At 54.4% G+C, this 27,568-nt stretch overlaps 8 protein-coding genes across 9 annotated transcripts; 5 read left to right on the forward strand and 3 right to left on the reverse strand.

Annotated features, from left to right (window-relative positions):
* Positions 1 to 301: 301 nt before the first annotated feature.
* On the forward strand, positions 302 to 1,219 carry UMAG_06417 (uncharacterized protein; the record flags this gene model as incomplete). Its single annotated transcript, XM_011394398.1, has 1 exon — positions 302 to 1,219. One exon carries the CDS (start codon positions 302 to 304, stop codon positions 1,217 to 1,219), a length of 918 nt encoding a protein of 305 aa, XP_011392700.1.
* A 274-nt stretch (positions 1,220 to 1,493) lies between these two features.
* UMAG_06418 (uncharacterized protein) lies at positions 1,494 to 7,521 on the reverse strand (the record flags this gene model as incomplete). Its single annotated transcript, XM_011394399.1, has 2 exons — positions 1,494 to 6,167; positions 6,280 to 7,521. The coding sequence occupies 2 exons, from the start codon at positions 7,519 to 7,521 to the stop codon at positions 1,494 to 1,496; spliced, it is 5,916 nt and encodes a 1,971-aa protein (XP_011392701.1).
* Positions 7,522 to 8,873: 1,352 nt separating this feature from the next.
* Positions 8,874 to 9,909, forward strand: UMAG_06419 (uncharacterized protein; the record flags this gene model as incomplete). Its single annotated transcript, XM_011394400.1, has 2 exons — positions 8,874 to 9,027; positions 9,107 to 9,909. 2 exons carry the CDS (start codon positions 8,874 to 8,876, stop codon positions 9,907 to 9,909), a joined length of 957 nt encoding a protein of 318 aa, XP_011392702.1.
* Positions 9,910 to 12,152: 2,243 nt separating this feature from the next.
* UMAG_06420 (uncharacterized protein) lies at positions 12,153 to 14,882 on the forward strand (the record flags this gene model as incomplete). The annotated part of the gene is made up of 1 exon (XM_011394401.1): positions 12,153 to 14,882. The coding sequence occupies one exon, from the start codon at positions 12,153 to 12,155 to the stop codon at positions 14,880 to 14,882; it is 2,730 nt and encodes a 909-aa protein (XP_011392703.1).
* A 631-nt stretch (positions 14,883 to 15,513) lies between these two features.
* Positions 15,514 to 17,638, forward strand: UMAG_06421 (uncharacterized protein; the record flags this gene model as incomplete). Of its 2 annotated transcripts, none has more annotated exons than XM_011394402.1 (2): positions 15,514 to 15,562; positions 15,870 to 17,638. In XM_011394402.1, 2 exons carry the CDS (start codon positions 15,514 to 15,516, stop codon positions 17,636 to 17,638), a joined length of 1,818 nt encoding a protein of 605 aa, XP_011392704.1. The 2 variants fall into 2 exon arrangements, with proteins under 2 accessions (XP_011392704.1, XP_011392705.1); XM_011394403.1 differs by having other exon boundaries at positions 15,838 to 16,019.
* A 309-nt stretch (positions 17,639 to 17,947) lies between these two features.
* On the reverse strand, positions 17,948 to 19,150 carry UMAG_06422 (uncharacterized protein; the record flags this gene model as incomplete). The annotated part of the gene is made up of 1 exon (XM_011394404.1): positions 17,948 to 19,150. One exon carries the CDS (start codon positions 19,148 to 19,150, stop codon positions 17,948 to 17,950), a length of 1,203 nt encoding a protein of 400 aa, XP_011392706.1.
* A 1,441-nt stretch (positions 19,151 to 20,591) lies between these two features.
* Positions 20,592 to 22,211, reverse strand: UMAG_11241 (hexadecenal dehydrogenase; the record flags this gene model as incomplete). The annotated part of the gene is made up of 2 exons (XM_011394446.1): positions 20,592 to 20,636; positions 20,691 to 22,211. 2 exons carry the CDS (start codon positions 22,209 to 22,211, stop codon positions 20,592 to 20,594), a joined length of 1,566 nt encoding a protein of 521 aa, XP_011392748.1.
* A 2,119-nt stretch (positions 22,212 to 24,330) lies between these two features.
* UMAG_06425 (uncharacterized protein) lies at positions 24,331 to 27,525 on the forward strand (the record flags this gene model as incomplete). Its single annotated transcript, XM_011394405.1, has 1 exon — positions 24,331 to 27,525. One exon carries the CDS (start codon positions 24,331 to 24,333, stop codon positions 27,523 to 27,525), a length of 3,195 nt encoding a protein of 1,064 aa, XP_011392707.1.
* Between the last annotated feature and the right edge of the window lie 43 nt (positions 27,526 to 27,568).

Consider the following 27,568-nt stretch of genomic DNA (forward strand, 5'->3'; position numbering starts at 1 on the left):
TAGAATTTCTCGCGCGAGATAGCGTGGATCGTAAGAAGAAATGGCTCATTTTTCTGACTCACGATTGGCGGTCTGCTGTGATCACGCAGTCGTGAGTGGTGAGTGCAACAGCTGTTCTCCTTGTTCCGAAGAAAAGGATGGATTTTTTGCAAGTTGCAAGACTCAGTCAGCCCTCTTGACTGAGACTCACGACTGGAAGAAATCGCTTGACGCTTCCGAGGCCAGTCGAGTGCATTCATCGTCTCTTATCACTCATTCCCTCACTCCACCTCGACATCTATCCAAACTACATCCGGTCAACATGGTTGTTGCACCTCTCGTCCGCTCAGGATGCCTCGCATCGCGTGCGCTTCGTACGTCTGTTGTTTCTTCACCCTTCTCGTCCGCCTTGGCCGCCTCGTCCTCTAGCACCAGCCAGCTTCGCACCCTGCACACGTGTCCACCCACGCCCGAGCCTCTCTCTGAAGGATGTGCTCCCTTCCTTTCTTCGAGCACGATCAAGCAGATCTCGCAAAACTGGCAATCCGGTTTGCTCGAATTGCTCAACCAAGAAGTGCGAGATACCGAATTCGCCTCTTCCTCGATCGTAGAAACCGTGATTGGTCTCTCGCAAAACCGCGAAAAGCTGCTCGCTTTCAATTACGCATCACAGGCGCTCAATAATGCCTTCTTCCTCTCGACACTTGCACCGCAGGACCGACTCAGAAACCCAACACCACTTCCCAAACTCGCCACCGCCATCTCAAAGAGCTTTGGTAGCTTCCCAGAGATGTGCCTCGCCTTCTCATCCGCAGCCTACGGCATGAGCGCTTCCGGCTGGGTTTGGCTCGTCACCGACCAACAGCGAAATCTCGGCGTGGTCCCCACCTTTGGCGCAGGAACCGTCATCGTCCAGAACAGAATCCAACAGGGCAAACACTTTTCCCTCCCCAGCATCAACGATCAACCCCCCGCAACAACCGATGTCCCAAAGACACATTCACAAGACCGCCCAACCCGTCCAGTAGACTCGCTCTTCCGTGGCCTAGGCATCACCGACAAGGTCGGCAAGGAGCTCTACCCTCTCTTGAACATCAGCGTCCACGAACACGCCTGGTTGAACGATTACGGCATCATGGGCAAGGAAGAGTACCTCACCACCTTCTGGAACTGCGTCAACTGGGACAAGGTCGAAGAGAGGTTCGAATCTTACTGTCCCCAATCCTCGCGATACCTCTAAGCAAATTTGTTTACTAAATCCACGATTCGACTCCACTCCCCAGACGCAATCTTGCCTACCAGTATAGCCCATTGCATGCGGCAACTCGGATGTCCAGACCATTGTACACTAACAACACTCTCAAAACAATGCACAAGTTCAGCCCACTCTGTGCTCCAACATTCGCGCAAACGACTTTTTTCGGTTGGTATTGTCCAGAGCAATTGTTCAGACACATTGTAGAACGGTAGAGGAGCACAGCAGAGATGCGCCTCGACCGGCTCAGATGTTCTCCTCACTCTTGAGCACTGCGCACGACAAGGTCGAGAGCAGGCTTCAGGCAGCTCCAGTGGTCACCATCCACTTCATAGAATCTGATGTTGCCCGAGTTGCGCCAAAACGATCGCCATTCGCTTTCGGTTGCAATCACACCCTTTAGTTTTGAGTCTTCCTTCGCATTGACTATCGTCACCCTGTCTGGCAGCCGATCCGCCGCTTGCAATGCCAGGCAACGGTATTCCGGCAGACTCAGAGCGCACGATCTAAAGTGCTCGCGAACCGTGTTGGACGTGATCGGCTTGAGCATCTCGTCCAGTGTATCGGCGGAGAGCGGCTGAATCTGCTTGGGACTCGGCGTGTCAATGAAGCCAACAAAAGCGACTTGCTGGCCCATCGAGAGCAGACGTCGAGCCACTTCGAGAGCAAAGATGCCTCCTATGCTCCATCCTGCCAGCTTGTACGGTCCTTGCGGCTGAACGCTGCAAAGCAGCTCCACGTATCGGTCGATCAGCTCGGCTATACCTCGGCTCCACGCACCCACGTGTCCCAGATAAGGCGAGTCAAATCCGTATACGGAGAGCGTCGTGTTATTTTCCAACTTGGGCAGCACCTGAGCTGTCCCGCTGCCGTCAGGGAAGACGAAGAGAACATTCTGTCCCTCGAAACGCATCAGTCGCGATCCGCCAATGTGATGCGGGGCTGAGAAGCTGAAGCGTCTGTCCGGATTCGTGAGTTCGTCCATCGGCGACTCAGACTGCATTTCTTGGTTAGCTGAATGTGTCGCTGCTGAGCTCGCGTGGAGGGCCCCTTTCGATGGGCTTCCGGATCTCCTCAGAGCTTTGGTAGCCCTCGTGGCCGACCGAGGGCGGGTCTCTCGAGTGCCACTGTCAGTGGCATCATTAGTTTTGCTTGACTTTGCGGCCTCGTTGGCGAAAGCTTTGGACGAGAGCTGCACCAACCTTGTCAGCATGTCTCGGCGAATTCGCTTAAAGACGATGTTTTCCATCGAGCCCATTGGCTCTCCGTCTGGCGAAAAGAAGAAGGCAGAGCCTTTGGACAGCTCTTTGTCTTGTTCCATCCTGGCATACACCTGCAGCTTTGTCGTACTGCCAGGCAGCAGCTTTGCTATAGCAGGCATGATAACGATCCTGCCAATAGCTTCGGCCATGTACACGAAAGGTCCTTCAGCAAAGCTGACGTTGCTGATGAAGCCCGTGAGTCCACCAAGGCTGTCCAGTAGCATCGGACTACACAAAAATCGACCGGTGACTGCATTGGAATGATACGTGACCTCGGACACAGCTTCGTCACCAAGGTCAGTCATGAAAATGGTGTTCATGCCGCGGAAACCATCCAAGTATAACACAATGGCCTCGAACTGCTTGTAGATTGTGTCGGTTTTAATCATGCAAGCAGGCTGCGATTTGATCGTTGCGGCTGATCTTAGAATCAGGTGGCGCAGCCTAGCCCATTGTTGAGTGACGTGCTCCTTTGTGATGATACGGATTCGACAGGATCCATACTGATGCTTTTGATGCTGCTGTTCGCTGTGCGAGAAAAATTGCACAATCGAGCCGTCCACAGATGTCGGATTGCCCTGCAGCGATATTTCGATGCTCTGCTTGGGGTCTCTCGCGTTGAGGTAAAGCGAAGCTACCATCGACAAATCAAGCACTTCGATGACCACATCATCCTCGGATTGAGACGGTGGTCTCTGCTTGCAGGGGTCCATCCGCCACCAGTACATCCCTGCTTCCTGTGCCAGCTCGACAAAGACCGTAGCAGGCGCCAGGGGAACGCCGAGGATGATATGGCCCCGGATGAAGTCGCGGAAGGGTCTTTGATTGACACGCGCTAAAAACATCGCCGATGGCGATGCTCCTTCCAGCCGAAGACACTGCCACAGCAGTGTATGATGCGGCTTGGGCAATTCCCGTGAAGCTGCCTCGGTGTCTTTGCTTGACACACCATCTTCATGCGAAGAATTAGCGGGAGCAGAGCTTGCGATAAGATGATCACGCAAGCCACGGTCCTTGAATGGCACCCAATACTCGTCAAGATCGAAAGGATATAGCGGCAGCTGTGCTGCGAGGCCATGATTGCAGAAGCGTAGGCCTAAATCCGCAAAGGTCTTGTCCCAATTCAGATCGATTCCACGCGATGCAAGCTCCTTGACGAGATTGAGTGTCGAAGACCAAGACGAGCTGCCTCGTCGGAAGGATGAGAAAAACTCTGGCATGCGGGTCGATTCGGCATAGCAACCTTTCAACATGGGTGTGCAGGTTGGGTGCGGTCCGACCTCAATCCAAGTATCAACACTTAGCTGGCTCTGCAAGTCAATGATCGAGTCTGAGAACAGCACTTGTCCGCGGAGGTGGGAGACCAGGTATGAGCCAGCAATCTCATCGCTACCTGGGCTGACTACTCGTCCAAGGAGATTGGAAGCCACAGGCATCTCTGGCTTGAAGAAGGTATGGCTGGCTACTACCATGCGATACTCGTCCATGAGAGGCTCGACCGCCTTAGAATGGAAAGCGTAAGGCACGGGAATTGCCATTGCCTTGATCTTCGGCTCGCTTTGCTCGCAGAATCTTCGCAGCGTTTCGATCTCTTCGTTAGGACCCGCAACCACTGTGTCATTCGGGCTGTTGACGCAAGCGATTTCGAGCTGCTCGTTTCGAGATTGTCCAAGCAACCGCTCGACTGTGTTGCGACTCTCGCGGATGGCGAGCATGGAAGAGGCGTCTGGTGTGCATCGCTCCATCATGAGTAAGGCACGGCGCCCAACGAGCTCTATCAGACTGCGCAGAGTCACAACACCTGATAGCCAGAGAGCTGCATACTCGCCCAGAGAGTGTCCTGTAACGCAGGAAGGTTTCAAGCCCCAATCGAGTAGCATAGAAGCCAGCCCCACCTCAGTAGCAATCAGCGCAAGCTGATATTGCGCCGCACTGAAGCTGTCTGCCTTGCGCTGCTTGGTTGCATCCGTCTGCAAGGTATTTTGCAATGGCTGAAGAGGGTGAATGACCTCGACCAGGCTTGGAAGAAGAAGACTTAAAGCAATGGAGTTGCAGTGATCTACGTGTCGGCGGAAAGCGGCGCTGTGCACGTAAAGCTCCCTAGCCATGTTGAGGTACTGCGAGCCTTGGCCACTGAAAACAATACCAACAGCGTGCTTCTTGAGGCCGATAGGACTCAAGCCGACGTAGACGGACTCTTGGCTAGCAAGACACGACCTCGCCTCAGCTATGTTGGAAGGTACAGCAATCAGTCGGTAAGGAAGCATGGACTCCCCGAGTGAGACGGCGCTGCAGAACTCGTTCAAGCCTACATGCTTGTTCGTGTCCAAGTATGCAATCAACCTGCGCCTTTTTGCGTCCAAGGAAAAGGATGTAGCAGCAGTGACAAACAAGAGATGGTGCTTGTCCTCTTCCGGTGTTTGACCATGTCTGGCAGCCAAATCGAGAGCTTGCTTGCTCTGCTCTGATAGTCTGTTGCGATATGCAGTGCCTCGATCCATGACGATCGACGAGTTACCGCCCGCTGCCGAAAAATTGTCGACGAGTGTAAATGCCGTGTTGACCCTGTCCAGTTTTGCTTCCCGCATAGGCACATGTAGACCGTCAAGACCAGGAAGCTTGGTATTCAGCTTGGTTCGAATACCGATGTGGCGGGGGACTTCACCATGCTCGTAGATCTTGATGGTCTTGATCATGCTGCTGGCGCCTGAAGCTGCTTCCGAGTGACCAATGTTGGCTTTGACAGAGCCGAGGACTAGCGGCGACTCGTCGCCTCTCTTGCCCTCTCCAAAAGTTTGAACAATCCCGGTAATCTCTTCAAAGTCTCCACTTTGGGTCCCGGTGCCATGCATTTCAATGTAGCTATAATCTTGAGGAAGTGTCTTACTGGCGAGCATGCCTGCCTGGTACAACCTCTTTTGTGTAGGCCCGTGAGGATGGGTGATGGAAAAGGATTCTCCCGAATGATTGGTGGCAGCTGACGAGATGACGGCCAAAACTGGGTCACCATCACGTACGGCATCTGGCAAACGTTTGAGCAGCATAATGGAAATGGCGTCAGCACGTGAATAGCCGGCACCTGCATCGTCCAGTGTCATGCACTGCGATGATGGCGAGAGGAAGAAGCCTCTATCAAGCCCGATTGTGATTTGCGGCTGCGTAAGAATGTTGACTCCTCCCGTAAGCGCCACGGACGTCTCTCCACTCAGGAGGCTGTTGCAGGCAGCCTCCACTGCAACGAGAGCAGAGCTGCATGCAGTATCGTAAGTGCAAGCCTCGCCTCGAAAGCCAAAAGTAGCGTTGATTCGGGCGACAAGATGTGCTCGTTGAGTGTTGGAGACAAAGCCGGCCTCGATGCTCTGACTGAGGTGCTCGCGATAATCATCGCTGCAATAAGCGAGATGTGTGCTCCATTGATCTGGATGTCTGGGGTGCCGATAGGGAGAGAAGCCGTAACCAGCTTTCTGCAGCGTCTCATGTGCGGTGAGGATGGCGACTCTCTGTTGCGGATCCATTTTGGCGCAGTCTTCACAGGACATGATCGGTCCAATGATGCTCTTGTCAAACAAGCTCGCGCTCGCAACGAAATTTCCTGTTTTGACTCGCATTACGTTGCGTTCCCTATAAGATGCAGAGTGGTAGTCTTGATAGCGATAAAGGCGTTTGGGGATCTGCGATGATGCAGTAGTAGTCGCAGCACATACGGATGAGATAAATCGGGTCAGTCTTGTCGCTGTTCGCGCAAGGCGAGGTGGAAAGCGGGCGCGCTAACTCTCAACATACCTCTTCACATGTATCCTTGCCTTCTTTAAGCAGCTGCCAGAGCTCATCTGCATCTTCGGCACCTGGTAGCCTGCAAGACATGCCGATGATGGCTATCTGCTGACAAGGAGTGCCTTGCACCTTGGAAGACGTGGCTGGCTCATCTCCGCATCGGTGAGAGTCTTTCGGACAGAGAAGACTGAGAAGCCTAACCGGAGTGAACGGAAACTTAGAAGAGAAGAAAGCGTCTACTGCAGCTTGCGCGCATCCGTCTCTCATCGTCCCGCCCAGTAGTAGAAGTTCAATGCAGGGAAGATGAATGCGCGACGCAGAAAGTTGCTCTTGCACCAGTCGGACAGCTTCCGCAAACTGATAACGTGATCGACCAGAGTTCAGGTGCGAGAAGAGGCGGAAAAGGTCGAGCACCATCATATTCTTGGTGCAACTTGGCTGCTCAGAGATCGCATCGTAGCCGATAGCGATCCTAATGTTCCGCTTTGCGATGTCTGACTGCAATTTTGCCCGAAGACGTGTCCACTCGTCGGAGTCCAAGACAGGGACAAGAGAGCTTTCAGCAGCAGAAGTTGGATGACTCTCGCTAATGCTGCGAAGTAGCTTCTGAAGCTGCTTGGTGCTAGCGACTTGTACGGCAACTCCTCCCACTGCCTCTTGGAAAGAAACTCCTTCTGCTCGAAAATTTTCTGATACAGCCGCGATCGTTTCTTCACTTCCAAAGATTGCGGCACTCTGCTGATCACCAACTGAGTGAGGCGATCTCATTCGCAAGTGATGCTCGAGCCAGCACGCGACTCTGATTGCCTCGATGGCTGTGGGCATCACTTCGAGACTGCTAGACACGTCGACCGATCGTAGAACTGCAATGGTCAAGGAGGATTCTTGGTCCCAGATCGCGCCAAAGTCGCCTTGCATCGCCTGCTTGAAGTCATTTTTGGATGCCAGCACCACTCCGATTTGAGCTAGAGTTGTCAGAGAAAGTGGGTAAGAACGCAGCTCCTGAACCAAGGCAGTCTGGGCTAGCTGTTCGAAGGAAGCAGGGAGCTTGCAAGGCCTGGGGGATCGATCCGGCGCTGACCGTGAAGCTGCATCGGCCTCGTGTCGCAATGCACGGTAGGCCGAGTCAAGGTATGCTTTGAGGATGACATCGTAGCATGAGACGGTGTGAAGAAGTTGAAAGGTCGCAGGAAGAAGGATCTGTCGGTGGGAAGCATGGACAAAGACGACCTTATGGCCGTGGGCCTTCATGGCTTGGGTTTGTCGATTTGATGTCGTTTGGTAAGGAGATGTTTTGTGGTAAGGGGGTGGTCGAAGCTGATCACGTCCTCTGAACGGGGCTGGAGTACTTGGCTGAATCCCTTTATATGCGAAGAGTCTTCGAGAAAGTAGGCAAGCGAGTGAGCCTGAGTGGGTCGTGCGAATTCTGTTTCAGAGAATTGGCGACGCTGAGACTACGAGTAATCCGAAGAGAGCCAAAGAAGGTGCGAGATCCGATCTTACTTCGGATAACATCCGATGGCGAGCCATGGTTGATTCGTCCTCATCCGATCCTCGCAGTTAAGGTAAGTGAGTCACCGCGGGCGACGCAGTCTACCTGAACGTGAAGGCTCCGACTGTTTTTCAGCCCTCGATCTGCGTCTCGCTGAAAGGGTGAACACAATTTCAAGCCGACGGAGGAGCGGGTCGGTTCATCCGAACATGATGTGACAATAGCACTTACGCCGACCTTTTCTAGAGTTCGACACAGCTGCGGCTAAGTGCACCAAAGAGGTCAGCTGAGCAACGATGTCTTGTTCTCATGGTTGCTGGTGAAGTACAGATGAGTGGCGGGCCTCAGACTACGCCATCTGTAGGTGTGAAACAGAACAAAGTGCTGTGGCAGTTTCCATGATAATATGAGACGGTTCTTCCATCAGACGTAATTACAAACGCTGTCGTAGGCTGTGCCTGCGGACTGTATCAAGGCCCCCTAGTCAGGTCTAAGATCACCGGTCAAATGCGGTTTTGGTGTCGATGACGATCGAGCCGGGATGAAAATGTAAGGACTGTAGTAACTAGGCTTTCATCAGCTAAGCCGGAGCCAAGAGCTGATAGAAGTCCGAGAGCAGACTTGATAAGCAAGTTGGAAACAGTCAAAGAGGCAAGAGCGTTCGCAACAACTCATAATTGAACTGAAAACCGATCGGTGTTTCCGATAGAGACAGCACCTCAGAATCACGAAGCCCTGTAACAATTGCAATCGGTCCTTCACCAGAGGAAATCTGAGACTTTTCGGATGCTGCCGACTGCGTGATCACCGTCGTGCCAAACTTTGGGTTTTCCCATAGGCACGTCCATTGCTGTCTGACTCACTTTTGCTCATACATCTGGGTTCAGGGTAGTGGTTAGCGGCTGCTCCGTAGTACTCCTCTGCGCAACTGGCTGAGAAGTATCAATTATGATCCCACGCCACTCAAAAAAGTGGTTTGGGGTCTGTTGATTTAAGAGTGTAAACATCTACAAGGTGAAACGCTTTCAAGCGTCCCTTTGACCCTCAAACTACTCAGAGAAAACTTCTTTTCAACGACAAGATCGTCTCATAATCCGGCTTGGAAGGAAGAATGCATTCTCGTAAGGTACGACTACTAGCTCTGCACGGCAAAGGCACCTCTGCCAGAATCATGAAGTCGCAGATCAAGCCCATCATCGATCTGCTCGGCGATGTCGTCGAGGTGCATTACATGGATGGTGGAGAGATCTCTGCTCCGTATCAAGGTAAGTCCTTACAAAGCTTCTTGCTCGCTTGCTACTCTTTTATCGCTCAGAGGCTGAAACCAAACTTGCTCGCATGCAGGCATCGAAAGCATCTTTCCGAAAGAGTCGTATTATGCATGGTATCAACATCCAAGTCGAAATAAACTGCGAGCTGCTCACGCCAGAATTGCTGAACAAGTATCACCGGAAGTCATCGCGAGTCTCAGGTCGCAGCAAAAAGAATCGGTTGCTATCTCTATGAACTACGAACGACAAGACTTTGGCATCTTGACCCCTCCAGAGACTCCAACCTTTTCTTCTTCATCTGCTCCATTCTTTCGCATGTTTCCGTGCAGAGCAGAGTCACATGCAGGCAATGGCAGCAGTAGCCTCGACGCTGTATTTCAGAAGGCCCCCATCGAAGTTGGACGAGGATCTCACGGCCTTGGTCCGGGAGTCGATACGCCAGCCTCACTTCCAAGCTCTGCCGGGACAAGGACGCCCTTGCACGTGGAGCCGTTCATGTACGACGGGTTAATCTGCTTCTCGCAGGGATGTGCCGTATGTACAGGCTTACTTTTGGAGATGCAAAACAATCTGGGATGCGCTGGACGTTTGCCGGTACGTCTGGCAATCCTCATGTGCGGAGGCAGACCTTTTGATGCGAATGGAACGATGGAGCGAGTGGACGCGACCAAGGTGGCGCCCATTTCGATTCGCAGCATTCACATTCATGGGCGTCAGGATGCGGGTCTGGAAGAGTCGAGGAAGCTGGCGTCTCTGTATGTGGATGCCGACAAAGAGGTGTTGGAGCTGGACATTGGTCATTGTCCGCCAAGACGTAGTTCGGACGTCGAAGTTGTCGTGGCGGCAATCCGACGAGCCATCTCGGAGCTGAGGTGAAAGGGGGGGGGGGGGTAGTAGGCTCAAACCAGGCGACAAGTGTCGGCATTTGCGATGGAAAGAGACGGACTAATGGCGAAGCATGAAATGAGAATTAATCATAGCGACGACCGCGCGAGCATGGGCGCGGTGATGTCTGATAGACTGTCAAGAACGCTCAGAGTCGGACTTGCAAAACATCTTGAAAGTCAAGGAGCTGCCACGTGGATACCTGAGCCGGCGGCATGGCTCACTTTGTGTTTTTGTTTCTTTTGGTTTGGAACAAGACCTTGGCGATTCGTAATTGACACAAAGATTACAATCACGAATGGAGGTGTAATGGTGAATGGATCCTTTGCAATGGTCGTCGAGCCCAGCAGCGAGGATCGACTCAACAATCAAGAAATTCCTTGAAGATGGCTTGAATCACATTCACGATTCACGCCACGAGGATGGTACATGGGACGTTGTGCGTGGTCTGTGGAGAAGCATGCTTAGAGAGCCAAGAAGAGCAAGGGGCCAAGCACCAAGGGGAACTGAAAATATTGAACGTGCTTTCTGCCTTCAATCAAAAACGGTGAATGGCGGCGAGACTTGTGACTGGGCAAGCGAGAAGCCAAATGGGGCATTTCTCACGATCACGGTGCTATGCGTGAGACATGAATCGCGATTCAGATTGGCCTGCGAGCGAATCTACGGTAAGGAGACAAACCTTAGTTGGTGGAGCGAGTACCAAAATCACGAATAGGGGCGAGGAGATTGGACCCTGGATTTACGACTCACACTTGCTCGCACTCAGGCTGCTTGAACGATTAATTTAGGCTCGTCTTGCGGCGGCGGAATCCGCGTTGGTGAGACTTACTGGCTGAGAAAGCGATGCGGGTCAACGTGGCGGGGAGAGGGGCGATAGAAAGGGGCACAGTGAAAGTCGCGAGTTTGTCGGGGCGTCACCGAACAAGGGGCGACGTCGGGCCACGCCACGCCATGCCACGCCACGCCGCGCCGGCCAAGTCGGTTTCCATTATATATTTACGATTCCCACTCGTCTGGTTCCACCGATTGGGTTTCTTTGTCTCTCACTTGCCTGCTACACTTTAGCGACCGCATTTCGATCTGGACACCAATCGTGAATGCTGCATAAAAAATGCAATGCGACGGAAAAGATTTACAAGAACGGATAGCTGATTGGCTATCACAGCGCAATCTGTTAATCACGGCTATGTGGCAATCACGAATCTGGCAGCACGTTGTTCCAAAAAAAGAAACTGAGAAGCAACGAGGAAGAACCATCGTGTAACTCATCACATTTCACATTTCACGGTTATAATTAACTTCTGGATAATCGTGAATGAGAATCAAGAGGTCACGATGTCGCTGGCCGACAGGAGAATAGTTGTCTCGAAACGAATCACGAATGTTCAACTGGGATTCCCGAATTTTTGAGCATCACCCCATCGTCAATTCACGAATTCGTGATTGTGATTGTGGATCGAAATCACAAAGCGTGAAGGTGAGCGGAAGAAGAGGCACGAATCGTGTGTATTCGTGATTTGTGAGCGTGCGGTGTGATTTCCGAAAGGGCCGTCTGTGGTTAGCTGGTTGAGTTGGTCCAAGCTGAAGCAACAGAGCAGCTAAGTTATATACATAGCGCCCAGTCAAGTCACCGATTCGACATCTACGCGCTGTGATGCACGATGCTCATCGTCTGCCTCCTCATCCTCAGCCTTCATCATCGGCCTACGTTACTCAGATCAGCGTACATCAATCACATCATCGTTGGCAACCCGTTTCATTTCCTCTACTTGATCGTTGGCGTCGGTGACTGACTAGCGCAGCTCGAATCGGCAGCTTTTTGTCAAGCCTCGTTTCCCACACCACTTCATCTCTCACGGTCTACTTTACTTTGCTTTCTGCCCACGCAGAGCTGATCATTCTACGCAAAATCACTTTGGCTTTCGATTCTTTCTGTGGCATCTGCGCCAACGCTGGGTCGTTAACGTGGACGCTCCCTCGAGCCCTCTCAATCTCACACCTCTCCACTGCGGCAAGATCTCTTTCATCACATGCGCCGCGATTCTCTGACACGTTTGTAGAGCTCTCGCATCTTTGGCGCCCATCTCTTGATTCCTCTCTGGCTTTCTATCGTCAAACCGGCACTTCTTTCTCCCTCCCTCCCTTTCTCTCTCTCTCTCACACACACACATTCTCTCTCTCCCTTACGGTGTTGCTGTCGAGGTCGACCCTTGCGTCCATCCACCGTCACCATGACGGGTGCCGAGCGCCGCAATCATCCTGGCTCTCTTGGTGCTTTGCCAGCACGCTCGCCCCTTTCTCGCTCGCCCTCGCCCCACAAAAAAGCGCACGCCTCTGCATCCAACGTCATCACTCAAGCTAATGTTTGCTCTATTCTCGCACAGAGGACCAACCAGCATCCTCACTTCGACACCCCCATCTCCAAGCAGCCCGACTTTGTCCAAGCTTTCGGAGCCACACCTAACTATGAGCTTCCGCCAGATGGCCTATTTGAAGCGTCACAACCCGACCCTGCTTCCTCCACTGCTGCGACTGCTGCGACTGCTGCTGCCTCCTCTTCTTCCTATTGGCTCTCTGCCAACAACCGCCCTCGATCCGTACCTCCCAGAATAGCGCTCGAGTCCAGCAACACGCGCTCCACCAATCCGAGACGCGCAGTGCCTCTCATCGATACCAGCGGACGACCTCATTCACGAAGGGAAAGTCTCATGGAGCAAGCTGAGAAGCGCCCCACCAGTCCTCACATCACTTCGGCTACTCCCACCAGCGCACGTCATCATCTCCCCTTTTCCTTGCAGCAATCGCAGAAGCAGTCCACCTCCCGCTCTGCGTCCTTCCACGAACATGATGTGCACCCCTCGCATCAAGCACATGGCCAATCAGCGCATCGAGTCGCCTCTCCCTCCTTGCTCAATTCAGGCATCGGTCGTGCTGCCGTCTCGGCTGCACAGTCCATCATGGACGCCATGGCAGGCCGCTCTTCTCCTGTTACTCTTCGATCAGCGCATCCCTCCCAGGATGGCAGAGACAGCCTCAGCGACGACGAAGCAGGCAAGGGTCATGGACGCAAAGCTGCCGCTTCGGTTGCTGCTCGTTTCACTCCTTCCATCTATCATCCGCGCCATCCGGCACCGCATCACCATGCCGCCTCCTTGCACGACAAACAGCGACCCACTTCACCCCATGCTATCGGCGCCGACATCGCTTGGCGTGCTAGTATCTCCGAGTCGCGAAGAGCTACCCCTGCTGCCTATCGACCGCAATCCGCTTCGGCCAACAGGCGACGCAATAGCGCTCTCATCGATCAGCAGCCCGCCGCCATCGGCGATGACAGCACCGACATGCACCTCCCCAACAGCTACAAATCCACCCACTCCTCCATCACGATAGGCTCGCCTATTGTCATTCCACAGGCACGTAGAGGCGCTGTCCGATTACGTCCTAGCCGCAAACGTCGCATCACACGTCAGGTCAAGCCGACGCGAACATTTCGACAGACCATCCTTATATCCATCGCCACATTGGCGCACTTTTTTCGTCTTCTTGCTTCACCCACAGAGGCCTTTCGTCGCTTCACAGAGTATTGCATCGATACACGCATTGCCATCGACGATGCTTTCAGGGATCCTCAGACCGGCCTGCGCAGCTACTATCCTCCCTGGTTGCAAGCGTACGTGCCGCTGCTCATTTGGCTCGGCATCAGTCTAAGCAGTACGGCGCTCGTCATCACCTTCCACACCCAAGTCTTTGTCGGCCTCGATCACATGTCGACCTACTTGCAGGGCTTGGGGCTCTGGGGCAAAGTCATGCTCGGCTCGCTCATCTTTCTCACCACTTTTCCTCCATTGCCGCTCTACTCGACGCTCATCATGCTTTGCGGTTTCACATTCGGACTTTGGCAGGGCTTTATCATCAGCTACATTGCTGCATTGTCGGGCGCCATTGTCGTGTTCACGCTCAGTCGATCGCTTTTACGGGAGTGGATGGTAGGGCTGCTCAACAAGAGTGGAGGCCTCAAGAAGGTGGTTCGTGCCATCGAGAAGCAGCCTAAGCTACTCTTTCTGGTGCGACTTGCGCCGTACCCGTACAACTTGATGAACACGCTGCTCGCCAGTTCGCCCACGTTGACGTTGCGCACTTATGTGACTTGCACTGCACTCGCGCTGCCCAAACTGCTCATCCACACTGGGCTCGGCACTTCGATCAAAAACTTTGCAGCGTACAATGGCGCAGGAGAAGCGCAGAGCAAGGAAGATGCCCAGGCGTCGCAGACAGCGGAGCACGTCAAGAAATGGGCGGGCTTGATTGGCGCTGGACTCTGCTTTGGTATCATGATCTATCTTTTGTCTGTAGCCAGACGTGCGGTCGACGAGTTGGACGACGAAGGCGCGGACGGCTACTACGACGACGATGTGCTGTACGACGATCAAGATGAAGAGCTGCTCTCCACCGATGACGACGATGAGCGTCATGACGGCGACGATTCGCTCGACCACGGACAAGGCGTCGACATGCGCGAACGAGTCGGTCCGTCAACGCTGGGCTTCCGAAACGGATATGCACCCATCACATCGTCACCAGAGGAACGCTTCCGTCAGAGCATGCGTCATCCGCAAGCTGTGCCAGGTCCACTAGTGCTGCCTGGGTCGAGCTATGATCCGGCCGCCTCGGGGTCCGGCTCGTTCGATGGCAGCGCCTCGGTGGGCAATCGTTCGGTCGACCTCGTCGACAAGATCGCCGAGATGGAAGCACATGCCGAGAACATGCAGTTTGAATCACCATTGCATCAGGGTTCAGAGCAGGAGCACGTGGCTGGGACAATGATGGCGAGTGCAAAGTGGTCGCACATGGTTGCAGATCTGGAAGAGAGTGTTATTACCAATGACACTGTCACCAACAAGGGCAGAATCGTGTTCTTGGACCAGGACGGCACGGACGAAGCGGATGAATACCTTGAGTAGCAGCAGTTACACTCGCTCCCACCACGTTTCGAATCACCATTCATAGCGGTTGCCTTTTCAACCTCGCCTTGATCGCTCTACTAGAATCACAGTAACCATTGCATTACAACCATAGCTTTGCGTTTGTATGTACATTGAATCTTTGGCGATTTTGAGAGTGTGAAAGATACTGTAAATGACGCCGACATGCTTTTGACGAGCACGGAGTGGGTGCGCATTCTGTCACCAGAGAAAGCCGAGCTATTCGTGATTCACGATTGAAATAAGCTTTTGCGCGACCAGACACTCACGACTCACGACTCGTGACAAGGAACGAGGAGGGAAATCGTGAATGCAGGATTTTTCACTACTAATTCCTGGCACTGCGGCTTGGGTTGGTTGATGATTGTCAACCACTACCAACACTCACGACTGTCCAGATCGACGTCAACGTCACATTCCACCTTCTGATACCTGAACAAGGCGTATGATATATACATCACGATCGGCTGTTCGACACTTGTTGCTTTCACCGTCGATTCTCAGAAACACGCCAAGCCGATACCGGGTTCAGCCGCCACGTTTGTACTTCCATTCGACGCGTTGCGAACTACGTTTCTACTTTGACCAGCACAAGAGTAGCTTGTTCACGATGAGCACGCAAGAATCTGCAGCCAAGCGAACCAAGGTCGATGGTCAAGGTGAGTTTGCTCGAATTGCAGCGTTCAAGGCCTAGGGTGGCTAGCATGGCGGAGGTTTCTCAGCTCAGCAAGATAGGCTTTGAGAGAGTGGAGATCAAGTTTTGGATGGCTCGTGCGATTTTAACGCTCTGCGCTTCAGTCTCGAGTGGAGCAAAAGAGAAAATTGAAAAAAAAAAAACCCCCCGAAAAAGGGACCAAAGAAGAGTTTAAGGATGGGACGATGATTCACGAATGTTTTCTCGCCGTTCACGCATCCTCCTTCTGACATTGCATAGCTGTTTTGTTGATTACCTTGACACCATGCCAGAACACATTATCACGCACAGCGGCACGTTCCATGCCGACGAAGCGCTTGCCGTCAACCTTCTCCGCAAGCTGCCTCGCTTCGCCTCTGCGCGTCTCACTCGCACGCGCGATGCGGCCACGATCGAGAGCGGCTCGATCGTCGTCGACGTAGGTGCCACCTATGACGCTGCCAACCACCGCTACGATCACCATCAACGTGGATTCGAAGAGGTGTTCGATGCCGATCACTCGACCAAGCTCTCGTCTGCCGGTCTCGTGTGGAAGCACTTTGGTCAAGAGATCATTGCTACCCACCTACAACTCGATGCTGCAGCTCAAAAGGAGGTGGTCGACTTGCTCTGGCTGAAGCTGTACGATGATTTTGTCGAGGCAATTGACGGTATCGACAATGGCATTTCGCAGTACCCTTCGGACTTGAAGCCAAAATACAAGAGCAGGACGGACCTGAGCGCTCGGGTAGGATATCTGAACCCGAGCTGGAACGACAAGTCGGACAACGCCGAACTCGACGCTCGATTCGAAAAGGCTAGCGCCATGGCTGGCAACGAGTTCTTCGAGCGTCTCGACTATACTTTTAACGCGTGGCTGCCCGCACGACAGGTGGTGGTGGATGCGCTCAACAAGCGAAGCCACCCGCAGCTACTGGTGTTTGACCAGTATGCCAGTTGGAAAGATCACCTGTTTGAGCTCGAGAAGAACCTCAACATTGCGCCCACGGAACGCCCCATCTACGTTGTCTATCCGGATGAGAGTGGCAAGTGGCGGGTACAAGCGGTGCCGGTCTCGGCGGAATCGTTCGTCTCGCGCAAGGCTCTGCCCGAACCGTGGAGAGGAATTCGCGATCAGCAGCTGAGCGAGCTGACCGGGATCCCCGGATGCATCTTTGTACACCAGTCCGGATTCATCGGTGGTAACGCGACGCAGGAGGGTGCGTTGCGAATGGCCAAGGACGCATTGGCGCATACCGGCGTTGCGTTTATTCACAGTGCTCCTGTGGGTGGTGAAACGGACGGTCACAGCCACAGCCACAGTCACAACCACGATCACGGACACACGCACGACATTATGGACCATCCGGGAAAATTCAACGATCGTGAACTGCCCAATTACGAGAACCGCAACTGGGACGAGCGAGCGTTTACGGTGGGTATTGGTGGACCGGTTGGATCTGGCAAGACGGCGCTGCTACTTTCGCTGTGTCGCAAGCTTCGTGATCGATACAACCTGGCAGTTGTGACCAACGATATCTTTACGCGCGAAGACCAGGAGTTTCTGCGCAAGCACTCGGCGCTCTCGCCTGAATCCAAGATCCGAGCGATCGAGACCGGAGGTTGCCCGCACGCTGCGATCCGCGAAGACATTTCTGCGAACCTGGAAGCGCTTGAGCAGCTGCAGGCTGAATTCGAGACGCAACTGCTGTTCGTCGAATCCGGCGGTGACAATCTAGCTGCGGCGTATTCGGTTGAACTTGCCGACTTTCACGTGTACGTGATTGATGTGGCTGGAGGAGACAAGGTTCCGCGCAAGGGCGGTCCGAGTATCACGCAGAGCGACGTGCTTGTGATCAACAAGATCGATCTGGCCGAACAGGTGGGTGCCGATCTCGCTGTCATGAAGCGCGATGCCGATAGGGTCCGCGATGGCGGCCCTACGGCGTTTACTAGTGTCAAGCTGGACCAGGGCGTCGATGCGGTGGTCGACCTGATCTTGAGTGCAAGGCGCATTGCCGGTGCTGACAAGGCTGGTAAGCCTGTCACTGCACAGCAATGAGCAGCCACCAACATGTCGAGCATGCTTTTTTTCCATCTCGATACAACATCAAAATGCAAATAGGCGCCTTTCCTTTCTCCGTCTCTGTCTTTGTGATAGTTCTGGTGGCATGTGAGTTCTACAGTACATGTGAGGTGCAAGGGCGGGATTGTCATTGTCAAGGCTACGCGCTACGTTACGCTTACACAATGAGTTGAGAGCGTATCCATAGTTGAGCTCATCATAACATTGTGTAAGCGCCCGGGGCGTTGTTCGGAGGTAGACACACATGCACCATATTGCATGGCAGCGAGAACGGGTGGATTGCGATTAGAGCTTGGAGTTTGTGTGGCTGTGCTGATCGGCTTGGATGACGAGAAAGCAGATCTGGGCGCAGAGGGGGAACTTGCTGCCGTAGACTTTGGCCTGGGCGCTGCTGGCTTGGCCCTGGGCGTTTCTGGCTGCGATACCCTGTGCGATGACGGCTAGTCTGAACCAAGCCCACGCCTTGGCGGCTGTCCACTTTTGGATCGGATAGCGACGGCCAGTTGCGTGGCAGTAACGTTGGATCAGGTGAGATTCGAGCGGGACAGGTGATTGGTCGGCTGTGAGACCGCCGAGTGCAAGGAGGAGCGAGCCTTGTTGACGCTCAGACTCCCAGATGTGCACGTCGTTGATGGACTCGGGACTGGTGCAGGGGATCGAGTACGGCTGCAGCAGGTTGGCTAGGTCGCTCAGCGGATGGCCGAGCGTGGAAAGCTCCCAGTCCAAGATGCCAATCACGCGCGGTTCGGTGGGGTGAAAGATGAGGTTGTCGATCTTGTAGTCTCCGTGTACGATCCCGGTTTCGTCAGCAGGCATGTTGTGCTCGAACCAGCCAAGGAACTCTTGACCGCGAGGTAAACCACCCACCTTGACCCCGGCCTGGTCTTGAACCTCGGCCTGAATCGCACTCACCTTTGCGAGCGACTTCATCTGTCGAGTGTAGAAGCCGTTGGGCTTGCCGTAATCGGCGAGGCCCACATCTGCGGGCTTGACCCTGTGCAGAGCGGCGAGCGTGTCGATGGCACTCATCCAGCATTTGCGTCTCTCGTCCTTGTTGGCGAGTTGGAGAAAGCGGTAGTCTTCAAAGATGCGACCATCGATGAACTCCATGACGTAGAATGCGGTTCCGACGATCTCTTGGTCCTCGCAGAGGCAAAACACCCTGGGCACCGGAACGCGATCGGCGGAGTTTGCAGGCAGTGCAGCCGTGTACTCGTACAGAGCTTTCAGAATGCGATACTCGCGCTCGACCGCATGTGCGGTCGATGAGAGCAGAGATCCCGGCGGTTTCTTGCGTAGAACATACTTTGTCTGCTTGGAATCGAACAGGATGTACGTCGGGTTGGATTGGCCAAAGCTGAACTGCTTGACCGTTACAGGCGTTGCAATCGCACCGACGTTGGCTTCCAGGTACGCATTCAGTGCAGACACGTTGATCGCATGTCGTACGTCGCCGTACTGCTGACCCACCTTGCTGTCCGGCGTCATGGCTCAACTCACGTGGATTCTCGAGAGCCGTCGAGATTGTTCACCTCGAGATTCTCTCGATGATCTTGTCCAGTGCACTGTCGTTGCAGACGTCTACGTTACAAACGTGCATCAGTCTCGTTTATAAGCGTGTGCGGATCCAATGTGCGCGGCAGCCACGTTGCGCACACCAAGCGTCAAGTTCGCTACTCGCTTGCCCAGCTTCGCACAGGCACATGGTCTGTGCTACCATTACTCGCGACTCGTCAACAGGCTATTCCTGACCCGGCGCAACCGGATTCGGCAACACTCACGACTCATGCCTCACAGCTCCACGCCTTGTGCCGGTGGCTCTTCTCACCGCTCGTGGCTGTGACTCACGACTCTAACTCGTGCCTCGCGCCTCGTCTTGTTAAATCCCACCTGCGCGCATATTTTCCATACCGGCCGGTCGGGTTCATGTTGATACCGGACCGACTGGTTTCGACTCGCTCAGCTTGCCTAACACACGCAAACACGCTGACGCCACCACACTCGGCGCGACGCATCAGCAAGGCGACCCGCACCAAGAGACCACTCGAACATATTCCTACATTCATGATTCGCAAAGCGACCAACAGGCGAGAGAAGAAAGAGTACCAAATTGTGAATCCAGATTCGAGATGTCGTATAGTAGATCAGGCTGAACCTGGAAGACGCATGGCATCATTCGTGATCGTTTGCGCCACGCATCAGCCCTAGCTCAACCTGCATGTCCACGCGTGACTTGCGCCTATCTGCCGATCCACCAACAGCATGTTCAGATCCATCCGATCAACCCCCTTGATCGCGCACCCACCAGCAGCGAGAACAGCACCACCAGCAGCGCCAAGCGCTTGGCTACAACGCCGACATTAGCTCCCTCTTGGTACCAATGGTTTCCCCCCGAAAGTGTGCGAGATCGCGCAACCGGCGCGCGTCCGTGTGAAAAGTCATGAGTTGGTTTGGGTTTTTTTTTTCGGTTATTTTTGGTTCCCACCATGCGGAGAGTAAAACGAGTGCAGAGAAAAATGTAGCAACGCACACGCCGCCAGCAAAAGCGAGCGCACGACGATGCAGATGATGTGAGCAGAGCAAACAGAGGGTCGAAGCGTCAGTCAGATCATCCCACCGGGTCACGTGATTGAAAGGGCGTATCCGTGTTGCAGTGAGTGTACAATTACCGTGCAAAGTGACAAGACCCAAAAAGACCGCAAAAGCAAGACGGCGTCGCCAAAATAGGGGGAAGAAGAGAAGAGAGGTTGCATGCTCGCTGCTCAGTGTGCTGTTCCAAAACCAAAGCCGTTTGAACCTAGGAGGGAGGAGGGAGGAGGGAGGAGTGCAAAGCGCAAGTGTACAGATGACCACAGGAGTCGATCCACAGCGCCGGCCCGCAGCTCCAAGAATCATGGCAAAGCGGCACAGCGTCGCGTTGATGCCTCTCTCACTGGGTGGGGAGCATGTTGTAATGTACCATGGGGAATAGGGACTGGGACATGGAAAGGAAAGGGCTCGGACGGGAATGAGAGAGACAAAGACTTACGGATGAAGAGGCGATGCTTTTGTGCGGGTTCGACGGACGCTTGAACGAGACCGAGTAGGCAGCGAGCGCCCTCAGCTTCTTGAGGTTGGCCTCAGTGTAAGGAGGGTAGCGCGAAGACATGATGAGCTCGACCAGCTTGCCGAGCAGACCAGTCGAGGGAGCATCCAAACTGGCACGCTGGTGGCTGAACTGGTCGAACGAAGCCTTGCCGTGGTAGTTGCCGTAACCCGAGGGACCGGTGCCACCAAAGGGAAGGACGTCGACAGCAAAGTGGAGAAGCGTGTCACCCTGGACGCAAGCACCGGAGCGCGTGTTGTCAAAGAAGAAATTTTTGACCCTGTTGTCGCCGGCAAAGAGATACAGAGCTAGAGGCTGGTCGCGCGAGTTGATCAAGTCGACAGCAGCCTCGACGTCGCGGACAGGAACGATGGGAAGCAGAGGACCAAAGATCTCACCGGACATGATGGCATCGTCTGGCTTGACGTCGGCAATCACGGTGGGAGGGAGGAACTTGGTGGCTTCCTCGCCTTCACCGCCGAGCACCACCTTGCCCTTGGTACCGGAAAGCATGGCGTTGAGGCGCTTCCAGTGACCGGGGTTGATGATGCGGGCGTAGCTCTCCGAGTTGTTGACACCCCCCTGGAGCTCAGGGTAGAAGCGCTGGTAGGCCTTCTTGAGCTCCTGTACAAACTTGTCCTGCAGGTCGGGCTGGATGAGCACGTAGTCGGGGGCGATGCAGGTCTGACCGCAGTTGAACGACTTGCCCCAGAGGATTCTGTGAGCGGCGATCGAGAGGTCGGCGCTCTTGTCGACGTAGACGGGCGACTTGCCGCCGAGCTCGAGCGTGGTGGGACAGAGCCATTTTGCAGCCTTTTCGGCAATGATGCGACCGACGGTGCCGTTACCGGTGTAAAAAATGTGCTCGAAGCGCTGGTCGAGGAGAGCGGTAGTCTCTGGGATACCGCCGTTGACGACGCGGAAGCACTCAGGGTCGAGGTACTTGTTCCAGAGCTCGGCGATGAGCTTGGCAGTGTGGCTGGCGACCTCGGAAGGCTTGAGGATGACGGTGTTACCGGCAGCGATGGCACCGATCACGGGACCAATCTGTACGGTGATCGGATAGTTCCATGCGCCGAGGACGAGGACGGTACCTTTGGGCTCGGAACGGATGGTGGCGCCGTGCATAGCCCAAGCAGCACCGGCCCAGGGCTTGGCAGGCTTTGCCCACTTGTCGATCTTTGTGACGGCCTCTACGATTTCGTTTGTGGTACCCATGAGTTCTGCAAAGATGCTCTCGAATCGGGAACGCCCGAGATCTTTTCGAAGCGACTCGACAAAGGCCTCTTGGTTGTCCTTGATCATGTAGGCGAGCTGCTTGAGCTGGTTCTTTCGGTATTCGACCGAACGCGTCTTTCCGGTGAGGAAGGCAGCACGCAGATCCGAGACAATGCTGGGGATGTCATCGATGGGGGTGTATTGCAGGCCGGCCTCGGTGGCGGCGGTAGCAGCAGCAGCGGCCATGATGGGTGATTGACGTTTCAAAGACGAGGAGACGGAGTGATGGGAATTCGTAACCAAACAGACGACGAGTCGAAGCGTTGTCGGTGAGGGCGATATGGATGATGGTAGCAAGGCGAGGTGTGCGAACGACGTCAAAGCGAGACGAGGCTGGTGCAAGCGTGCAAGCGTGGAGGAAGGAGGTGACAGCCGATAGTGCACAGGTAGCGGATCTAGAACTGTGAATCGCAAACTGTGGTCGGGGCGAGATTGGATGCGTATAAAAATTGCCGCAAAGCGCAGGTTACCGCCGAGCCACTCACGCATGACTGCACAGTGACAATCACGAATTTGACAATCACGAATTTGACAATCACGAATTGTTCATTCACGATACAGTCGCGACTGTGATTGATGATTGTGTGAATTTTGACACGGAAGCGGTGCTCCGCATTCACAAGTCATAGTGGCGCAGTGGATGAATCACGAATCACGAATCACGAATCACGAATCACCAATCTGAATGGCGCGCCGCCTAATCACGAATTATTAGATATAAAATAGATTACGAATGTGTCATCGTAGCGCTTGAAACCGAACCGAACCAAACCAGGAATCACGAATCTACCCAGCAAGACTCGTGACTTGAGAGAATCGCGATCGTCGATACGTTAACTTTTGTGCTTATTTAGTAATATTAATAAATGGAGAATCGTGAATATTATGCGTCGATGCTGCAAATCAAATTCCAAAGCGAACACCATCAACCCACCGATGGCCGCAACTGCTACTGCAACTGCTACTGCAACTGCTACTGCAACTGTGTCTGTGCCATCCAAGGCTTGTCCAGCGGTGTGCTTGGTTTGAAGCATGTGGACAACAAGCAGATTGGTGTAAATGGTTTTTTGGATTCGAGGGTCAAGTCACGGGTTGGCCCAGTCGTGAGTCACTCTCGCTTGGACGATACTGTGACTACCCCGTTGACTCAGACTCTCGCTTCGACGTGCGGGGGAATCGTAAATATTGACTGATTCTGATTGCAAAGGGTGCCACTTGTGAACCGCGGATCCTGCAGTAATCACCGATGCCGAATGCAGAGCACACAAATTCAAATTGCGAATACGTCCGACTCACACTTGCAGCACCATGCACGAAGGACAATTCTGTTAGAGTTGCATGTTTTGCATCGGCGATCCACTTTTGTGATTTACGATTTACGATTTACGATTTACGATTTACGATTTACGATTTACGATTTACGATTTACGATTTACGATTTACGATTTACGATTTACGATTCACGATTCACTCGTCGGCGTTTGCTTTGCACGGTGCAATGAGGATGAGTGCTACACTGATGGCTGGTTTGGTTCAATTCGAGTTGGATTCGTGATTGATGGCACAGAGCGAAGCTTGACACGAGTCGATCGATTCACCCTTCACGATCGACGACCGACGATCCACGATTCGAGCGAGTGTGGGGCTGTTGCTGTCATTGCACCAAGCTGATAGTTGTGAGGTAACTTGGGTGATTTGTGGTCGCGCGTTGTGCATGCCAGGCTCTCAGCTGCAGCTCTCTCAGAACATAGACGACGGTACATGGTTCACGATCAAGTGCTACCGTGGATGGGCTAACTGACTCACGACTTGTTTGACATGACGTTATACAGACACTCGTCAAGGCATGCACAGCGTGCAGCCGCCAAAAAATAATAGCAAAGTCGTCGTACAAGCCTGGACCCTGTTACGCTGGTTTCACTTTTGTTATCGTCGCCCAAGGCGCCTCTGTGCGTACATATAGATTGACTGAGCACAACCTCGGATGGTGTGGGTCCTTTGCACCTCCAATCTCGAAATCCAATCACGAATTGTGCATCCCACGATTGCATCGCCTCCTCAGTCAGTACACCCCAACGCGCTAAAGTGGGCGCATGAGCTTTCCAACCGAGCTCGACTGGATGTATAGATGCAGAGTCCACCAGAGTCGTAGCCAAGTCCAGTTGGCGCCTTGTCTCTTCTCCACATCCCCCTTTGCCCCCAGCTTCCTGCTAATCCACTCGCCTTTGGACCAGAACAAGCCACTTGTGCTGTCATATCTTCGCTTCCCTTTTCTCCCTTACACCTCACGAGCAACGCCGGCGACATGGCTTGCCACTCGCCCAACGCAGCAGCTACCAACACCAGAGCCGGTACGATCCCTGCAGAGCTAGAACACATCTCACCCTCCGTATCCGAATCTGCATCCGCATCCGCATCCACATCCACATCCACATCCACATCCACATCCACATCCACATCCACATCCGCAGTGGCCCCTTGCACTGCCGCACAAACCTCTGCATCCCAACTTGCCTCCTGCGTCTCGCTATCTACAAGCTCGACAGCTACAAACACCACCGACGACCTGCACAACCACACTTCTGATGCTGCTGCACCCCCGTCTACCCTCGACGCTCCTGCTACGTCTGACGTAGACCCGGAGCTTCGAGCCCCAACTTTGTCAGCTCACAACGCTGACCCATCCGATTCCACCGACCAGGCTGCCCACAACCCGGCTCCCAGCTCAACTGCTTCGTTGCTGCCTCGTGCCTCCACCACATCCACCATCTCCTCAGCCAGCTCCGGATCCGCAACCCCCACAAACAGATCTATTTCTACGCGCCCTTCGCAACCCCATGTCGCGCACGCAAGATCCCATCTTTTGGCGGCTTCCGCAAACGCTGCAACCTTGGGCCCTGCTCGTCGATCCATCAGTCGTCTCGGCGTTCAGCCCTCAAACAACCGCGAGCGCATCGCACGCAACAATGTCGCCGCTTCCGCCTTGTCATCTTCCTACACTTCAAACGCTGTACCCTCCCTGTTTGGCTTCTACTCACACGATGCCAATCCCACCGCCTATGCCAACTCGGCCGCCTCCTCCACCAACTCCACCACCTCGAACGTAGCCCCTCACGTCTGGCAGCCCCCTCCTCGAGACGCCGTCTACCACAACCGTACTGCTTCCAATTCTTCCGCTCCCACTCGCTCCAGTCACCCCGCATTCGCTTCGCCCATAGCGACGCCCCGAGTCGGGCCTTTGAGCTTCTATCCCTCCACCACTCCGCGTCAACATGCGCGCGTCTCGTCCAACCTTGGCAACGCATATCGCTCCACAGAAACGCAGCGTACCGGCGCTTTCCATTCCGCTTCGACCACCAACAGCATCGACTCCACCCTCTCGGCTTCCTCTCTTCCAGCTGAGCAACCCACCTTCGAAGAAACCACGACAATCTCCTTCACTTGGACCATTCGCGATCTGCATCTCCTACGCGAAGAAGTAGAGCACTCGCCCCCTCCGTCCGAGGGCGGCAGATCCGTCAGCGCCGGCGCTGGCAAAAGCGACATTTGGACCAATCAGCCCATCTTTGGCGATAACAAGTGGAAGCTGGAACTCGTTCGCACCACTCGTCCTCTCCCACATCACGCGCAACCCCCCGCGTTCAGTCCACATGGTGCAGTCGACAATGCTGACGACCCGTCCGTGTCCCCGACTGCCTCGGCTCTCGATCGCGTCCCAGTTGAAACCGATGACTCGAATCCAACGCGCACCACCATCACCATCCTCTCGGTATACTTGACCGCCCTTGTCTTGGACTACACCCATGCCAATGTTGAAATCCCCGCTTCCATCATGGTAGCTCTGCGACCCATTCGTGCTGCTGTCGTGAGACGAGGCTCCCAGACCGGTGGCTATCTGTGGCAACGCTTCTACGACTACACTTTCCAAAAAGAGGCTGACCTCTTCACCTGCCATGACCTGCCTAGTGTATCCGACATGCTTCAGGACACCAACGTCGCGCGTGATGACGCCATTGCTCTCACCATTCAGCTCGGTCTGGGTCCAGGTCACACACGCGCCCTCTTCAGTCAGCCCGACCATCCCGCTGCCCTCCATGCCCCTGTCGAGGTCGCAGGTCACCACATTGTTCCTAGAGCCATCCTCAACTCGCTTCATGGTCTGCTCGATGACGCCAATACTGGCGACGTCCGTATCTTGGTACGCGAAAGAGGCATCCTGCTCCCGGATTTGTCCGATGACGCCTCGATATCCGACCACGGTCACCATGACGGTACAGTTGCCGATAGCCTTGGTCGCATCGTGCCATTTCCGATCGGATCCACTTGTCCCGCTGCTCCTGCTTCCACCGAAAGCTCCGAAGCGGCCACCATGACTGGCATCGACGACGATCAAGACCGCATCTTTGTGCGTGACCGTGTGCTGTGGGCACACGCCAGCGTGCTCAAGAATCGCAGTGACTATTTCGATATCATGCTCCACTCTGATTTCAGCGAGGGCATCAGCCGCAATTACGGTTCAGTCGACACGAGCTTCGGCCCCGCTCGCAATGTTCGCACACTCCAGATCTCGGACGCCGACTTTGTCACGGCATACTGGTTCCTGCGCTACCTTTACACTGATGACATACACTTTGCCGACAAGCAAGATGTGCGTAGCGCTGTGCTCGACGAAGAATGGACCAAGGGTGCTGACCTCGGCTACCTGACAACTGGCTCCACCAGCGGCGATGCTGCTCCCGCTGTAGATTTGCGCAAGAGCATGCTTGTTGACTGGACACCCATCTCGCAGCTCAAGCACTACGACGATTTCAATGTGGACGGAATGGGCTACGCCATGGCTGCTGGCACAGCAACAGGCGCTCGGAGCGAGCTCTCGGGCTCGTTTGTTCTGCAAGGACCGCCCACCTCAAAGACTGCTGCAACGTCGGGGTCGCTACGACAGAGGACAAGCGCAGCCGGTCTCGGTGATGGCTCGAGCGCTAGCGCCAGCGTCTTGGCAGGAGGTGGCAACGGTGTTGGAGCTCGGACGCTATCAGCACCAAACTCGCCTTCTGGCACGACGGTAAGCGGCGCTGGACAGCATCGTTCTGCGGATGAAGCCAGTCGCGTGGCGGGTCGCGCCGTGTGCAACGTCTCAGCTCCACTTGACCAGCACGACCATCCGTGCGCGGAGCCAGGACCGGCTTCGGCGCTTTCGATCTTCAAGCTCGCGCATCGGTACAACATGTACGAGCTTATGAGACTCGCTTCGCTGCACATGGTGGCTACACTCACCCCGCAGTCGGCGTTCCCGATGCTGCTCGCCACTTGCATGTACACGGAATTGCACGCTCGCATCAAGACGTACGTCTACCAGCATTGGCACCTCGTCTCGCACACGCACGAGTTCGAACAGTGCTGTGACGAGGTGTGCATGGGCATGTGGGGGGCTGATGCGGGCAAGACGATGCGTGCGTTTGTCACAAGCTTGGTTTCGCCGCTGCGCGCGGCTGCGAGCTGAGGTTGGACATAAGTGTTAGCTTGACTCGAATACAAACAGGGTC

Source organism: Mycosarcoma maydis, chromosome 23, assembly GCF_000328475.2.
Source record: "Mycosarcoma maydis chromosome 23, whole genome shotgun sequence".
Lineage (NCBI taxonomy): Eukaryota > Fungi > Basidiomycota > Ustilaginomycetes > Ustilaginales > Mycosarcoma > Mycosarcoma maydis.